At 48.5% G+C, this 18,136-nt stretch overlaps 1 protein-coding gene across 3 annotated transcripts in view; it reads right to left on the bottom strand.

Annotated features, from left to right (window-relative positions):
• The window catches only part of HOMER3 (homer scaffold protein 3), a 37,350-nt gene that overhangs the window by 4,030 nt on the left and 15,184 nt on the right, over positions 1-18,136 (bottom strand). Inside the window, exons 3-10 of one of the 3 annotated variants that reach the window (XM_081177971.1) lie at positions 13,729-13,888; positions 12,990-13,146; positions 11,685-11,816; positions 11,045-11,152; positions 10,143-10,264; positions 9,737-9,893; positions 3,342-3,449; positions 572-652 (exon numbers count right to left, since the gene is read on the bottom strand). In XM_081177971.1, the coding sequence (XP_081034097.1) occupies positions 572-652; positions 3,342-3,449; positions 9,737-9,893; positions 10,143-10,264; positions 11,045-11,152; positions 11,685-11,816; positions 12,990-13,146; positions 13,729-13,742 (879 nt within the window). In that variant the 5' untranslated portion in view covers positions 13,743-13,888. The remainder of the gene's footprint in view (positions 1-571; positions 653-3,341; positions 3,450-9,736; positions 9,894-10,142; positions 10,265-11,044; positions 11,153-11,684; positions 11,817-12,989; positions 13,147-13,728; positions 13,889-18,136) is intronic. The other 2 variants (XM_081177972.1, XM_081177973.1) reach the window with 2 other exon arrangements.

The raw sequence follows: 18,136 nt of genomic DNA, 5'->3' as shown, positions 1-18,136 counted from the left end.
GCAACCCCAGAGTCGTCTGCGACTGGACTTAACAATCAGGGGTCCCTTTACCTTTCCAAGCACAAATCAAAGTGTTGGTGCTGACCTTCAAAGCCCTAAATAGACTCGGCCCTGTATACCCGAAGGAGCATCTCCACCCCCCATCATCCAGCCCAGACACGGAGGCCCAGCTCCAAGGGTCTTCTGGGGGTTCCCTCCCTGTGAGAAATGAGGTTACAGGGAACCAGGCAGAGGGCCTTCTTGGTGCTGGCACCTGCCCTGTGGAACGCCCTTCCATCAGATGTCAAGGAGATAAAGAAGTATACAAGCTTTAGAAGACATCTGAAGGCAGCCCTGTATAGGGGAGTTTTTAATGTTTTGATGTTTCAGAGCAGCTGGGGCAACCCAGTCAGGAAGGTGGGGTACAAATAATAAAACAATTGTTCTTACAGGAATTGACAGGCAGGCCTAAGTCACTTAGGGGGTGGCAAACCAATGCTTTTAATTGGGAGCAAATGGTGTTGGGGAAAAGCTGGATTTGGCCGAGTCACCATTGCAGCTGCCCCTAATCCCCCCCTCCTGCCCCCATTACCTGCACCTTCTGGCGGGTGTCCTCACACTCTTCATCCGTCTCCCAGCTTCCTCCTTTCTGCCCCTTTAGCTGCCGTAGTTCCTGGGTTGTTTAAAAAAAAACACAAACAGGAATGGAAGAACGTTCCTTTTGGCCCTTCCTAGTCTGCAATGCTACGATTCTACGAAACAAAAGAGAGAACTATACCTTTAAAGAGCACGGCTCCCCCCACAATCCTGGGAACTGTAGTTTACTGCTAACAAAGCTACACCCCAAGCACCATTAGTAAACTACAGTTCCCAGGATTCTCTGGGAAAAGGGGAGTCACAAGCTTTACATGTGATATGTTTGGAGGCCCTCCCAGTGTCCCTATTTTCCAGGGACAGTCCCAGATTTACAAAAGCTGTCCCAGTTTCTGATTTGATACTGGAACATCCCGCTTTTCCTTAGAACGTCCCTCTTTTTGGTGGAGAAATATTGGACTGCTATGCAACCCCCAAGCCAAGGAGATAAGTTAGTATACACCTTTAGAAGACATCCAAAGGCAGCCCTCGATAGGGATATTTTTTTTTAACGTTTCATGTTTTCTTGTGCTTTTATATATGTTGGAAGCTGCCTAGAGTGGCTGGTGCAACCTAGTCACATGGGCAGGGTGTTGTTGCTGAATAGGACATCCTTCTTTCCATTGGGGAGATGTTGGAGGATATGTGTCCACAGCCTTGGTCAGGCAGCCCTCCCACCAACCCCATTATTTGTTTTGCAAAACGTGGTTTGGTTGCAGCTTTCAAAACTACAGTGGACACTCGGGTTGCGAACGTGATCCATGCAGGATGCACGTTCGCAATCCACAGCGGCGCATCTGAGCACATGCGGGTTGCAATTCGGCGCTTCTGCGCAAAGCGTGATTTAGTGCTTCTGCGCATGCGCGACTGCTGAAACCTGGAAGTAACCCGTTCCGGTACTTCCGGGTTTCGGCGGTCCATAACCCAAAAAAATGCAACCTGAAGCCTCTGTAACCCGAGGTATGACTGTATTAAAATGAAAAGGGATACATTCTGACCAGCTTTCCACCCCCTTGCAGAATGCAATGGCTGGGAGGCTAAATGAGCCCAGTCGCCAACCTGGCCCCCTCTGGGTGGCTTAGACTACAACTCCCAACCGCCCCAGGCAGCAATGAGCCAACTCAGAGGGCCGATGCCAGGAGCACAGAGGCAATTAATGCACCTGCCCCTCTGGATAGTCACATTTCTGCAGGCAATAACCTATTTTCCCTAATACAACCCCCATTGTGTGCTATTCTGACCATGCCTTTTTAGGAATACTTGACGCCAGTGCTTTTTTTTCTAGAAAAAGAGGTACAGGAACTTTCCCCCCTTTTTTTGACGGACAACCCCAATTTCTCCCCAATGCCTACTCATGAGTTTGATGTATTGGCATAATAAGAATATACACATCTGTATATTAAGGTATGGTAATGTAACAGTGTTTTTTCTTTGTCGTCCACTTTTTTCATTCTTTTTTTCTCACTCTCTCTTTTTTATAAATGAAATTCTTCTAATAAAATATTAATCTAGTCTCAAATCCCGGGGCTCAGCACATGCTCAGAGGAACTCTCGCTCCTTCATTTACGTCCACAGGGCTGAACCACAGCACTGCCCGGGGGACACCTCAGGCACCTAGCGAATTGCAACAAAGCCCCCCCCAGATCCTAAGAGGCTGCAGCTTAGCCCACTCCCTGCTCTACAGAAATGCTAATTCTTAGAGCTATGAGTCGTGGCACGAGTTTCTGCCTTGCGCAGCATTCTCGGAAAGGCGGATCTGCGTCTAGAGCAGGCGCCTGCCCTGTAATTAAACCTCTGCTTTAAACTGTTAATTTAATTGGCGCCCCAGCAAGAGCAGAGGTGGTGTGTGGGCTCCTGCAAGCTGCTGGTGTGGAAAGGAGAGCGATGGAGGAGGGAGCAGGGCTGGCAGGGCCAGGAGGGATGGGGGAACTCCAGCTAATCTGTCACGGGGGGGGTGTGAAAGAGAGGGGGGTGTTGGTCTGTTGGGGCAACAGGGGCAGCCCTGTGCCCAGTCGAGAGGGAGTGTGCAAAAGGGATTTGAGAGACTGTCCCGATGTCTCATCCAACCATGAGACACGGTGGCTCTCAAAGGATGAAGTATGTTGCCACCCTGGTGTGGCAGGAGGATTCCAGGACAGCTAAGAAGCATTTAAACATTTCTGTGTAATATGGCATAGCATCAAAATTTGTTTATTTTTATTTGCAGAATGTGGGAAGATATCTTTTCAAAATGAGAGTAAGGTACCAAGATCCGGAATTGGCATGACGAACTGTTTCAAAAGGACTGGAGCAAATTTATATTTAATATGAAAGAAAATTGTAAACAGGTTTGAGTTGAAATGTTTCGTAATGTGAAAATAAGGAGCTGATTTACATATAAGGAGGTGAATGTCAAAAGAAGATATAAGGTTAAAAAAGCGGCTATAGAAATGCGAAGAATTTGTAAAAGATGTTTGGAAGTCAGAAAGAGGAAGGGAATGAGGTCAATGCTTTGTTTGAGCAAGTTATGGATTTATGTAATGAAAATGTAGTGAAATATGGAAAACTCAATAAAAATTATGTTAAAAAAGAGAGAGAGTAAGGTACCAAGAACAAATATGAAAGAACTGAATACAGCAAGGCTTCTTTGTGTTGATGAAAATTTATGGGAAAAGCCACGGCAGGAAGCCACCGTCTGATATTGTAAGCTTTGCCTCTGAGCCCCCAGGAGGGCGACAGCGGCCCCTCACCTCGTCCCTGGCTTTCACCAACTGCTCCAGTTCTTCCAGGGCTGGGCTGGACTCCTCCTTGGCCTCCCCTGAGGATTCGTGGCCTCTCTGGGCTTCCAGCTCGGCCACCTGAGGAAGAGGATGAGAGAACGGACAGGTTGAGGGGCAGCAGAGACAAAGGGAGAGACAGCACCCCAGCTCCCCAAGGCCTGGCGCCAGCAGAGCCCTCCATCGCACCCGAGGGCAGGAGCCTGGCTTAGGGGGTGCCCCACACACGGGGCCCCACCTCTTCTCCATACAGTACTCTGCCAGGCCCCCCTGGCACCTTCCCTGACATCGTTTTTAAAAATAATAATTTCTATTCACTTTTCAAAAGTTTAACATACATACTTCAATACATAATAAGTTGGTCTTTTCCAGACTTCCCGGCCCATTTTCCGTGGTGTTTTACTTTCCCCCCACTGCACAATGCCTTCAATGTCTTATACCAATAACTCATCAATGCTGTTCTCTCAAATTCCTTCCGTTGCTCATATTTTTAATCCAGCTCGCGAGTTCACCAAACTATACTATTTCCCTAAATAGTCCGAAAAGGACGTCCATTCTTCCAAGAAAACTGTCACTGTCAGAGTCTCTTACTTTGGCTGTCAACATTACCAATTCCACGTAGTTCGTCACCTTACTTATTCATTCTTCTTTGGTGGGAACTTCTGCCTCCTTCCATTTTTGTGCAGAGAGAATCCTAGCTGCTGGTGTTACATACATAAAGAACCAAATCATGTTTTTTTAAAACTTCTGTCCCTATAATTCCTAAGAACAAGGCTTCCGGTGGGGTGGGGGGGTGTTTAATCACTTTAAACAGCTTTTTTATCTCATTATACATCATTTCCCGCAAAGCCCTCACTTCCTCACAAATGGTGGAGAAAAGATCCATCTGCCTGTTTACACTTTCAGCAGTTATGCCTTCCCCAACATCCTTTTTTGGGCTAGGCAAAAACTTCTTTGACGGACTAGGAGGGTGATTGTCTGTAAGGCATAAGCAGGGTAAGCCCCTTTGGCCCTCTGGGTGTGATTGGACTACAACTCCCATCAGCCATGACCGCTGAGCTTGCTGGGAGATGTAGTTCAGCAACATCCAGAAGGTCAGAAGTTCACCAGCCCCACCGTAAATTGTAAAACTTGTCGCTGTTGGGGGTGTTTGGTGGTTTCCCCCCCTTCTATAATAATATTTTATTCTTTTTTCCATATAGAAAGTTACATTTGTTACTCAACAATTATATTCCAATTCAACCAAACTAGTGACTTCCCGCTCACCCAACATCAATGTTTATAACTCAAATTACATATATTGCATTTTAAGTTTCCGTCTTATCTAATTTCATCCTCTCTAACATGTTCCTTAATATGTTCTGCTGGTTTTTTTTGTACTTCACCCCACACTTTGCATATGGGAAATAACTTTTAGATAGACTAGATAAAGTTTCCAGTCTTCTTTAAACGGTTCTAAATTTTTATCTTTTATCAGTGCTGTCACTTTTGCCATCTCTGCATATTCCAATGTTTTCATCCGCCATTCTTCCTTTGAGGGGGTTCTCTCCTCCTTCCTTTTCTGGGCACAGAGAATCGTTGTCCCTGGAGCCGAGGCTTCCTTTGGGATTTTGCTGTCTAGGATCCCCAGGAGGAAGGATTCTGGCCTCTTGGAAAAATCACTTTAATCTGTTTATTGATTTCATTATAGATCATATCCCAAAAGGTCGTTGCTGCAGGTGAATGGCGCACAGTTGAGAAGACCCATATCGAGAAGATCCACTTATGGGTGCTAAATTCCAGCCTCGCTCAGGGCACCACCATATCCCCAAAGATTACCAGGCAGAGCTCAGCCATCATGTCTAGCAGCCATCAATCGCCTTTGATCAATTATAGCCAATTTGTGGGGGGTCTTACGCAACCAAAGCCGTCTTCCGAAAGACAAGGCCTTTTGCCAATCAGGAGAGCGTATGCATTGGAGCAGCAATATTGAGCTAGATGGGGCGCTGGCCTGGCTCCAAGACAGCTGCCCATGTTCCTGAGACGGAAGCCATGCTTCGATGCGCCCTTTCTCCCAGCACAAAGGAGGCGACTTCGGGTGTCCTCCCTCCTCCTCCTGCCCCTCCTCACAAAGCCAGGCCAGCTGATGCAAAAGCGTCCAGCGACAGGGCCGGATCCTCAAGCCTGAGTTGCTGGAAGCTGTGCCGGCAGCCCTAGGCATCGTTGCAAAACCCCCACAACCACAACAACCCATCAGAGAGGTAGCCAGGCACCGCCTCTCTTCCGAATGCCGCTGCCTGCAGAACGGGGTCAGCTGGAGAGAGAGGGAATGTCAATTATTCATCAAGACGGAGGGTTACATTTTTAGAAGTGCATTCTTCAAGCCTGCAGCTGCTGTTTTGGAAAGGTGGTGGTGGAAGAGAGCGAGATCCCAGGGACAAATCTGGAACCTCAGACGTTTGAGGAAAGGAAGATTCTAGCCCTCATGGCTATGGTGACAAGCTGAAGGAGGCAAGGGTGATCTTGCAGGATCAGAAGAAAAGACCATGATCCTGACATTTCGGTTCTGTTTGGGGGTTCATGTCCTGTTTGGGGGCTTCCCTGTGGGGCAGTTGGCCGGCCACTGTGAGAACAGGATCCTGGGCTTAGCTGGGCCCCCTTGGCCAGATCCAGCCGCCCGACTCTTCTGACATTCCACATAGCCAGTAGGTCGCTTTGTTCTGCATGGAGGTTTCTCTTTCAAGCCCCCAAAATGTTAGGCGTGCCCCCCCCCCCGCAGTAACTCAGAGCAGGGCTTTTAGTGTGGCCTGTTGTTTTTCGAGGGGTGTTTGGGCTTTCCCGAATTTGTTTCTCACAAATTTGTTTCCGTTCCATATTACAGTTGTGTTTTTAGCCTTGCAAAAGGCTTCAGGGTTTCGAAACACGACTCCCGAAACCTCCAGCATGCAAAAAACAAATAATAAACACAATAAGATCCGCTGGAAATGTTAACTCCCCCCCCCCCCGCCAAATACTGAAGTGCAATTTTAAAAACACACATCAGTCAAAGAGTGGCGTTACAACCGATGTACTGGAAATGATGGGGTGGAGTCATTCAGGCGACTGAGTCTGCTCAGAGTATGACTAACGCAGGAGAGATCACCTTGATATTTCCTGAAAGTGAAGCCGCCTTGCAGAGAATTGCCTCCAGAATCCACCACTTCTCTCCCCACCAGCAAAGGAATTTCAGCTCCAGTGTGTCCATTTAAGTTGATTTATTTAAAACGCTGACAGCTCACCTTTCCCTGTTCGAGGTGCTTGCGGGCGAAACTGGGGTTGTCATATTTCAACAAGTAAAAACCAGGACACCCCAAAAGTTGTTGAGTTGTTTTTTACGAAAACACACACACACAAAAACCCGCACGATTTTTCAGTTGACTTGCCTAAGATCCAGGACAAAGCGCAAACTTTTGGAAAGTCCCCTCGGATGTCAATTCCACCTTTGAAACCCCAGTAATGTCTGGGAAAATCCAGCCATATGGCAGCCCTAACAAAATTCGGTTTTTTATGGTTAACATTTCGAAAGAGGGGGAAGGAATGTGTGTGTGTTTGTGTGTGTATCAGAGGAGTGGGGAACAAACTCCCTTCCTCCCCCCCAGAAATGAGGAGGGGGTGCAGCTCAGCGGCAGAGCCCATGCTTTCCACAAATAAGGTCCTGAGTTCAGTTTCCATCATCTCCAGGTGGGGCAGGGAAGGCCCCCTGTCTAAGACCGAGCAGAGATGCTGCCACGAATGCAAAGCACAGTGAGCTGGGGGGGGGGGGGTCACTGGGTCTGACGGCACAAGGCTCCTAGTTCAATTAGCCCCTTAGCCAGAAGCTTGAGGGCTAGATCCTTGGTTTATTTCAACGAACCATGCTGAAGTTCTTTGGCAGGACATGTGCTTTGCCTGCAGAAGTTTCGGGGATTAAACCTGCAGCTCTGGCGTTATCAACACCATGCTCTAACCAACGGAGCTATGCATGCGCTGATAATTGCCAAAAAGCGAGGTGGGAGGGTGAGAGAAAGAGACAGAGGGCATGGTGTATTCCCAGTCCCCGTCCTCCACCCCCCGCCGGCAAAACAGAGTTGCACCAGTCAGGGTGGGGCAGTGACCTCTCCTTTGTCTGCAGAGACTGAAGTGGCGGGGGGGGGCTTGACAAGAGGTGGCTGCGCTGTCTCCCTCTCTCCCTCTTCCCCTCCCCAGCCACTTCCCCCCCCCCCCACCTGACGACCTTGGGCGGGAGCTAATATTAGCAAGCAAGGAGCGTCTTTCGCCATGCAATGAAGCCAGGGACGTGCACAACGACCTCTGAGAGAGGAATTACACGCATGCCTCCCTCTCTCTCTCCTGCCACATGGAAATACTTCCCCAGAGATGAGCGGCGGATCTGGTGCCGATTCCCCCAAGCTCTGAGTGTCTGGGGCGTATCCTGATTAAACTATCCTCTGCGGGGACCTATCCCCAAAGCGTCAGCTTCTGCTGGGAAATGGGGGCAGATTCTGCCAGAGCTCTATGTGCAGAGCGATGGGGTGAGTTGCTCAAAGAGGGAGCTGCCCAAACTAAAGTCTCCTGCTGGCTGCTAAAAATGTTAAAAGCCCTATATGATATATATGGGGGGAGAGAACCCAGGCGGCACCAACAGCACATTCCAGTCCGGCCGCCACGGCACAAGGTGAGGCTGGAGAGCACCCTTTGCACCCCGGGCGTGATCCGGTTGGTCAAAACAACACATATCGGCAACATTAAGATCACAGACCATGCACCGGTAGAATCATAGAATGGCAGAATTGGAAGGGACCCCGAGGGTCATCTAGTCCAACCCCCTGCAGCGCAGGAGCCTTTTGCCCAACATGGGGCTCGAACCCACAACCCTGAGATTAAGAGTCCCATGCTCTGAGAACTGAGTTATCCCACAGAGGTCAACCTCAAACTAGAAGAGGAAATACAAACTGCCCCATCATGATCTTTCAGCCCCATATTGTCAACAAATAAAACAAGAGAGAGTCTCTTGAAGACCCTCCAAAACTACTGTGTGAAGAGACTGAGTTGCTGACCAGGGCTTGCGCACCTCCTTCCCTCAGCCTCCGCTGGGCAGTGGGCAGTTCTGTCCTGTCCCTCTTCTAGGGGTCATTGTTAGCACCCAATCGCCCAAAATGCAGAGATGCTGCCGAACCACCTGAGCTCAGAGGAGGCTGTCTTTTTGGGGGGTGAGGGATTAGAGAGGTCCTTATCCTACCCCCCCCCCCTGTGCAGCCAGCGTCTCCTGGGCCCACAGAGGCTGCATGGTCAAAGTCCAGAGGCTTCCGCCCTGAAGACCATATAGCTCTGGTCCTAAAGGATCTTCACTGGCTCCCAGTTATGTTTCCAAGCACAATTCAAAGTGTTGGTGCTGACCTTTAAAGCCCTAAATGGCCTCGGCCCTGTAGACCTGAAAGAGCGTCTCCACCCTCATTGTTCAGCCTGGACACAGAGTGCCTTCTGGTGGTTCCCTCCCTGCGAGAAGTGAGGATACAGGAAAGCAGGCAGAGGGCCTTCTCAGTGGTGGCACCTGCCCTGTGGAACACCCTCCCATCAGATGTCAAGGAGATAAAAAACTATACAACATTTAGAAGACATCTGAAAGCAGCCGTGTATCGGGAAGCTTTTTAATGTTTGATGTTATATGATATTTTTATATCTGTTGGAAGCCACCCAGAGTGGCTGAGGCAACCCAGCCATTTGGATGGGGTATAAATAATAAAATTATTATTATTATTATTATTATTATTATTATTATTATTATTATTATTACTACTACTACTACTACTACTACTATTATGACTACTACTATTCGCAGAAAAACCACAGCCCCTCTTACTCCCATAGAATCAGTGCCTATTGGTGTCATAGAACTGTAGAGTTGGAAGGGAACCCAGGAGTCATCTAGTCCAACCCCTTGAAATGCAGCAATCCTGCCCAGAGCCGTCGCTGGCTGGGCTCGAACCACGAACCTTCTGGTTAACAGCCAGGAATGGCATATGAAATGGATGGACTCTGCTGAAATGTCAAAACTGACTGCCAAATTAAGAGGACATAATGTGTCTGAGGAAGAATGGAGACCACAGGTGGATTACCTATCCAATTATCCCCCATATATGAAGTCGCCGCAGGCAGGATTTGAAATATAAGCAGCGGAATAATGGAAGATTAAGCAAAACTCTTGCCTTGAAACTTCCCTTGTACCACCAAGACCATCACCTGGAGCAGAATGTCATGGCGCCCTGAGATCAGGACAGCGGTGAGGTGCACTGCCAAGATGGCGGCCGTCTCGGTCAGCCCCCCAGCCAGGCTCCCACACCAAAGCCCCCCCCCCAAGGCCGCCCACTCACCCGCTGCCGTAGGGTCTCCGTCTCCTCCTGGTAGGCCGCCAGCTGCTTCTTCCACTGCTCCACGTTGGCATTGGCCTCGTTCAATGCGGCCACCAGCTTGTTGTTGTTGTCTTGCAGCGTGAAGAACTCTGCCTCCCACTGGACTTCGCAGACAGAGCTGGGAAGGAGACAGAGAGGGTCAGCGGTGGATGCCAAGGGCCACAGAGTTGGAAGGGACCCCGAGGGCCATCTAGTCCAACCCCCTGCAAGGCAAGAATATTCTGCCCAAGATGCAGCTCAAACCCGGGACCCGGAGAGTCTTGCGCTTTGCCAACTGAGCTATCCCAGCTGCTGGGGAGTAAGTGAGGAATAAAATAGCCACCGTTCGGGTGCCCCTTCCCCAAGCCGCCTCCGTCACCCTCCTCACCCTTCGGAGAGCATCTTCTTGATACGCTCCCTCTCCGTCGTCATCTCCATGTCGGCGCTCTGGCTGCGGAAGAGCTTGTCGTCTCCAGGTCCATTGGAACTGATGATGGGGCTGGGGAGGATCTGTGGGGCAGGAGAGCATGGGGAGGGGGCAGGTGAATCAGAGCCCAAGTTCAGGTGCCCTCAAGAGCCACCTGTAGCATTCCAGGAAGGTGGGCTCTCATGCACGGACAAACACACCCTCCGAGGGGTCAAGTCCCCGTGCCACACTGGGAAATCCCAAACCTTCCAAAAATCCCAGGTGGTTCTCTTGCTATCCAAACCTAGAAGAACCCCCTCCCTTCCTCACCATAAACTTTTTTATGCTCCTCCTCCTCTGGAACTCCATGCCACTGGATGCTCAGAATTCAACTAGAACTGTTGCATAGCACTTCAGAAGCATTGCTAAGTATTAAAATGGTGGCTTTATTTTTAACAAACGCTCCCTGCTCAATGCGAAGCTTCCCTTCTCTCCTCCTCCTCCTTCTCCAGGCCAAGGGACTGTTCACACTCCCTCCTCCGCACGGGCTGCTGATCCATCTGTGCCCAGACCCGGGAACATGGCGTCCTCCACCCCCCAGATCCACCTGCCTGTCCCTTTTACCCAGGAGGAGCTGCCAAGGAGCAGCTGGCGGGGTACTGCAATTCTCCTGTTCCTTCACCTGCCCCACACCTGGTGTCAGGTATGGGAGAGGTGGGCAGGCTCAAAACAATTTCATGGGCCAAATTAGGGCCCTGCTGGGCCTCGTTTTCAGAGGTTCCCCCTGCCTGGTCTCCATCCCAACGAGTCGGTTCAATTCCTAGTGAACTGGCCCATCCCCCGCTGCAGGGTTTTTGGAGGAACAGGACACCTGGCCTGCTTACCTGCTGGGACGTCAAACTGAGGGCTGGGCTGGTCAGCTCTGTTTTATCCTGCGACTTCTCCCTTGCCAGGCGAGCAGCTTCCTTCACCTCCTGAAACTTCTCTGCAAACTAAGCAGGGAAAATAAAACGGAGGGGTTCGGCCGCCATCTTGGATATTTGTAAAATGGATCCACAAAGAGGCCCCTGCCCTCTTCAACCTTGCTAGCTGAACAGCACCCTTTAACTCCTTTTTATAATTTAAATTTTTTATTACATTTCCCCAAAGTTTCCAAAGCTGCTAGGTAGGAGAACAAGAGCCAGAGAGTTGTGTGAGGGCTGAGCCGGAAGCTGGAGACACAGAGAGCTGCTTGCTCTGTGCTGGACCCAAAGCTGTGACTAAGGAAGATCTCTTGGGGTGCGAATGCTGTGAGCCCCCCTCACAATGCTCAGGTCATACTCATGTGCACATATCCTCAGGACACTGCAGTCTCTGCCAATCTTCCTTCCTTCCGACACTGAGCCCTGGTCAAGCAATCGGAACCCCCTGGAGTTTCCCACTGCTCAGAGATTAGGGTAGTGCATCGCTTTGCACTGTGTGTTAAGTTTAATAAAAAAATAAACCCCGTTCCTTCCTTTCCTTGTCCTGCCCCTGAGTTCTTACCTGGGAGAGGTGCTGCTCAGAGGCAAATCCCAGGCCATAGACGGTGTTTGCCCTGCTGTCGGCCCACTGGCCGAATTTCTGTGAGGTCTTGGTGAACGTCATGTTGGGGGTGATGGTGCTGTTGATGATGGCCTTTGGGGAGCAGAGAAAGGCAAGCGTTTTTTTTTGTTTTTTTTTAATAAAATTTTTTATTGCGTTTCTTTCCATAGGTTAACAGATTTGTTTGCATAGCAACATGCAAGAAACATTTTTTATATATGAAGAAAAATAGAAAAAAAAAGAAGAAAATGTTAAGAAACTTTCATAACGTCTTTCGACAGTTCGATTTTGGACCTCCTCGCATCCTCTCAGCATTGCATTCATTATTCTAGCCAGTTCAGCAATTTGTTATCTTATTTCCCATCTTATTATACCTTTAAATTTATTATGTTACCAATTTCGATAATTTGTAATTTAGTTTTAACACCCTTAATAAACATAATATTTTGTTTCTAATTTGTCTCGTTTTTTTCCATCAATACTTACTTTATCATTTACTTAAGTAAATTGCAGAAGCATAACGTTTCTTAATCGTGCACAATCTTAACATTCAAACAACTTATAATATTTTTGCAAATAGTCCTTAAATTTTTTCCAGTCCTCCTCCATTGTTTCTTCGCTCAGATCTCGAATTCTGCCGGTCATTTCTGCCAGCTCCATGTAGTCCATGAGCTGCGTCTGCCAGTCCTCCAGTGTGGGTAAATCTGGTGTCTTCCAGAACTTTGCAATAAGAATCCTAGCTGCTGTGGTTGCATACATAAACAAGGTTCTGTCCTTCTTTGGCACCTTCCGGTCCACCATGCCCAGAAGAAAGGCCTCTGGTTTCTTAGAAAAGGTATATCTGAATACCTTTTTCAACTCATTATATATCATTTCCCAAAAGGCCTGAGAAAGGCAAGCGTTTTTAAGGTCTCCTTCGGCCTCAGGTCACGAGAAAGTGGCTGGAGCAAAGCTCTCCTCCCTTTCTCAGAACACTAGAATTTACAGACACCCAAGGAAGCTAAGGGATGAGAGACTCAGGGCAGAGGAAAGAAAACACTTCTTTGTGCAACGCAGAGTTGGACAGAGGAACTCCCTGCCACAGTGACGGCCAACAACTTGGCTTCGAAAGAGGATTGCGTGGAGGAGAGGGCTATCAAAGGTTACTAGCCATGATGGCTGTGCTCTGTTTCTATAGATTATCTCTTTTAAAAATAAAAAAGCGCTTTTCCAAAATGCACGCCTACAATGGGGTTTGTTTTCTCCTGCTCTCGCCGCCTCTCTCACCTTGGTGCCTCCCACACTGATGATTCGGTAGACGTTGCGTGTGGCATCGTAGAAGTAGGAGACGGTCAGCGCGTGCTTGCTGGTGGGGATCCAGTTCCTCTTGGTGGCCGGGTCGATCTGGAAGATGTGTGCCCTGGTGCTGAAGATCGGCTGCTCCCTGCAAAGGAGGGCGGGAGCAGAAGGAGGCGCTGAGCAGCGGCTGAGATTGGCAGCCAGCAATTGCTCCCCCCCCCCCAGCCCACCTCATGTGCTCTCCTGCTTAGTGCCAGGCTATATCTGAGAGACCTTATTCCCTGCAATGAACCTGCCTGGGCTCTGAGATCTCGGGGGGAAAGGGTCCTCTCTTGGTACCACCACCCTCTCTGCAGGACGGTGGCTTCTTGGTTGCTCCCAGACAGCTTGGGAACTCTCCATTCCTAGAGAAATTAGACCAGCTCCCTTCTTGTCACTCACCTTTGGTCCCTTTCCCTAAAAATGAAGCTAAGTTTCTAGTCCCCATTCTTCTGAATCAAAGGCTATAGGGAGATAGGAATCGGAAGGTTGATCTCCCCAGCTCTAATGATTCAGCTATACCCATTCCCTGGAAACTGAAGCCCCCCCCCCCCAAGCAACGATCGACTTATGGCAGCTCAAAGCTCAAAATCAAAAGAGGGATTTCAAAGTCTTGGCCTTTGTTAGTTCGAATGTTAACACAGAGACACAGGGGAGCAGAGCGCAGAGATTAAGGCAAGGCTGTTACCTAATTGTTGACATTGGTTAATTCTGACCGAAGCAGATGGTTAGGTGACAAGTGGGGGTTGGGAGAGGGGTCTGAGGACGGTCATCAACCATCAGGGTAGTCCTTTCTGTCCCTGGGCGAAATTCCCAGTTTGGCTGGGGTCTGGCGGGCGATTCATTTCCTAGCGATGGAAAATGACGGCTGTTAATTGACACACAAAACACAGGAGAGAAAGAGACGGAGGCAGAAAGCAATATTGCTGAGCAAGAGCCGGCCAGAGGTTTTCTGAGCTGTTAATCTGTAATGATTTTGGGCCACTTAGGAAGAAGCGGGAAGGAGGGAGAGACAGACACAGAGAGAATCAATCTTTGCAACCCCTGTATACTGGGCTCCCATGTCTCAGGGAGATTTAGATTTCCTGACACCTAGAGAGGCGAATGCATCAAGAGTTAGCGACACAAACAAATGTTGCATCTCTGCTTCCTTTCCTGCATGTATTTTTTTTAAAAAATAGTGGGTGATAATGATGATGATGGTTCTTAATTGAATTTGCATGCAGCCCCTCATCCACAGATCTCAGGGCTATTCACAACATAAAAATACAATAGAAAACAACAGTAGTTGAAAGTCTGCTGAGAGGCTTGGTGTGGGCAGCAGACCTGGTCCCTTGCAGCCTACCACAGCAAAGCACATTTGGGAATCAGAGGAGCAGAGAACCACGGATTAAAAACAAACCAACCCAAGATGATACAGTGGTACCTCGTGTTACGGACGGGATCCGTTCCAGAGGCCTGTCCGTAACATGAAATGCCTGCAACTCAAAGCGCTGCATCTGCACAGGCACACGGCGCGATTTGGCGCTTCTGCACATGCGCGAGCAGCAAAACCTGGAAGTAACCCGTTCCGGTACTTCCGCGGGATGTAAGGCGAAAAGACACAACATGAAGCGGACAAGGTATGACTGTACAATGGAACCATCGTTTTCAAGACAACCCTAGTCACAAGCCTGGCACATCTGGAACTAGACTTGATAACGCTGGAATCTTTTAGTTGGACTTTGTGAATTTAGTTTACAGAAACGCCGAGTAGGAGTTAATGAAATTATGCATGACATGGAGAAAGTGGACAGAGGAAAGTTTTTCTCCCTCCGAACATGAGAACTTGTGGACATCTAAGGGAGATTCTGAACAGGTCAAAGTCCTTCTCCACACAGCACATAGTTAACTGCGGAACTCCCTCCCACAGGAGATGGCTTCAGAAGAGTATAACACAAATCCATGGAGGAGGAGACAGCTATTGATGGCCACTGGCCAAGATGGCTTTGCTCTGCTTTTGAATACCAGTCGCTGGGAGTCACAGGAGGGGAGAGGGCTTGTGTTCCAATCCTGATTGCTGGTTTCCCACAGGCAACAATTTGGCCACTGCAAGAAGATGATGCTGTACTAGCTGGGCTGCTGGCCCGATCTAGCAGAGCTCCTCCTATGCTTTTATTTTAGCCCACTCATTCTCCGGGCCTCTTTCAAAGTTTCGTTTGTCATCTTTTAATTTTCACCTGCCGTTCTAACTGCTCTCTCTGGCTTTAAATATATTATAAAACAGAACGAAGAAATATTTACCAAGAAGGAAACACACACATACACAGCTGGGATGGTTCCCTTCGCTCTTCTTCACAATACCTCACTGAGCAGGAGCAGTCTATCTGAGGAGTGTGGGCTCTGAATTTCAGCAGCTATTCTTAAATCACCCTCATAACCCCCTAGCCCGGCTCTTGATGCAGGAGATGCATCTGTCCAGAGAAATCGCACGATTTATTGTCATAACCTGGTCTTTGCTTTGAGGCGGCTCCCAGGCTTGTGGTCCAAAATTGCACCACTTATGCTAGTGGTTCTCAAACTTGTTTCTCTGGGCCACACTTTGAGAATAAAAATGTGCTTGCCCCACACTGATTTTTGTTGCTGTTGACAAGAAGCATCTTGAAAAACAAAAATAAACCACTCCTAGAAGTGCTTGGTTTATAACACAAATGCTACTACTTTATAATATGATCACAGGACACCCAGAAGGTTTTAAACAAGGCAGCTACAAAAGGGCACAAATCATTTCCTCACAACCTCACAATGCATATGATACCAGCGTCGCACAACAAATATAACTGACCTGTGGGCAGGACTCTAGAACTGAAAACAGAGATGATAGATGCACCTTTGCGATCCATGAAAATCTTCCAATAAAAACAATTATATATATATAAATGGATGGTATTTCTTCTTTTTCTTCTTTGTATATTATTTTACTCTGTGTGCTTGTAAAGGTAAAGCTAAAGGGACCCCTGACCATTAGGTCCAGTCGTGACCGACTCTGGGGTTGCAGCGCTCATCTCGCTTTATTGGCCGAGGGAGCCGGCGTGCAGCTTCCGGGTCATGTGGCAAGCAGGACTAAGCCGTCTCTGGTGAACCAGAGCAGCGCATGGAAACGCCGTTCACCTTCCCGCCGGAGCGGTACCTATTTATCTACTTGCATTTTGACGTGCTTCTGAACTGCTAGGTTGGCGGGAGCAGGGACTGAGCAACGGGAGCTCACCCCGTCGCGGGGATTCAAACCGCCGACCTTCCGATCTGCAAGTCCTAGGCTCTGTGGTTTAACCCACAGTGCCACCCGTGCTTGTAATTATGTACTTTTTGTTTTTCAATAAAGAATATATATATTAAGTAGGTATACAAACTCAGAGGCAGAGCTTGCTTCTGTTGGGCAATCTCTGGATAGTGGCTCCCTGGTTGGGGAAAGCTCTCCCCAGAGAGGTTCACCTCTGGCACCTTCAGTCTATATTTTTAGGCACCAGGCAAAAACGTTCCTCTTCAATCAGGCCTTTGGGCGATTAATATCCTTCTGTGGGAAGGGGGTTATTATGGTCTTGCTGTTTTGGTTCAATTATTTTCTTGTGTTTTATCTTGTATTTTCTTCTGTGAAGCACACTGAGATCTTTTGATGAAGGCTGGTATTTAGTAGTAGTAGTAGTAGCAGCAGCAGCAGTAATAATAATAATAATAATAATAATAATAATAATGTGAGTCTAATTTGAGACAAACTCATTTCCTCATCAACACAAACAGCCTCGCTGTTTTCTGGTCTTTCATATTTGTTCTCAGTATCGCTAGATCCTCTCTTATTTTGAAAAGATTCTGACCCACATTCTGCAAATAAATAAAAATGTATTTTGATACTAAACTATACTACCCTGCAATGCTCAGATGTTTCTCTGATCATCCTGGGATCTTCCCGCCACGCTTGCCACCCTCTCCTGGCGCACCACACCCCTGGAGGCAGGGTTTGGAGGTCCCAAGCGGCAGGGACTGATCTGCCGACTGTGTGACTCCCACACCCACTTCCATGACAGGCGCACATTGCAGCAAGCCACGTCCCCCGCCCACCCCCAGTCTGCAGGCTGCCTTTTTCTCTCTTTCGTTCTTTGGCTTGCTTACAGATGCTTCCAACCAGCCGTTCAGGCTGCAGACAATGGCTCTTGCTCCGCTGCCAGAAACAAACTCCCTTTGCTGATTTCTTTATGCCAGGCTGCTCTTTAAAAAAGGAGGGGAAGGCAAAGAGGAGCAGCGTAGCCTGGTCAGTTGGCAACCCCATCTGGGAATCAAAACAAGGAAGGAAGCCAGGGTGGTTGGGGGTTCGAGATCTAATGCACAAAAGGGACATATCCATATCCTGCAACATTTCTCTGATGAAAATAGGGTCATCCTATTTAGTAGTAGTAGTAGTGTTATATCCTGCCCATCTGACTGGGTTTCCCAGCCACTCTGAGCGGCTTACAACATACTGTATACAGAAACATAATACAGTCATACCTCGGGTTAAATACGCTTCAGGCTGAGCATTTTCAGGTTGCATTCTGCAGTGACCCAGAAGTAATGGAATGGGTTTCGCTGCTCGCGCATGCGCAAACGCTCAAAATGACGTCACACGCAGAAGCGGTGAACTGCGGCATGCGCAGACGCGGGTTGCGTTCTGCTCAGGATGCAAACGGGGCTCTGGAACAGATCCCGTTCGCATCCAGAGGTACCACTGTAATTATTATTATTATTAATAATACCTCGCCCATCTGGGCAGCTTCTAGCAAAATATTAAAATACAATAATTCATCAAATATTAAAAGCTTCCCTAAACAGGGCTGCCTTCAGATATCTTCTAAAAGTCTGGTGGTTGTTTTTTCCTTTGACATCTGATGGAAGGGCGTTCCACAGGGCAGGCGCCACCACCGAGAAGGCCCTCTGCCTGGTTCCCTGTAACCTCACTTCTCTCAAGGAGGGAACTGCCAGGAGGCCCTCAGAGCTGGACCTCAGTGTCCAGGCTCAATGATGGGGATGGAGACGCACCTTTAGGTATACTGGGCCAAGGCTGTTTAGGGCTTTAAAGGCCAGCA

This window comes from Podarcis bocagei (assembly GCF_964188305.1).
Source record: "Podarcis bocagei genome assembly, chromosome: 18".
NCBI lineage: Eukaryota > Metazoa > Chordata > Lepidosauria > Squamata > Lacertidae > Podarcis > Podarcis bocagei.
This window is presented reverse-complemented; position numbering and strand designations above follow the sequence as displayed.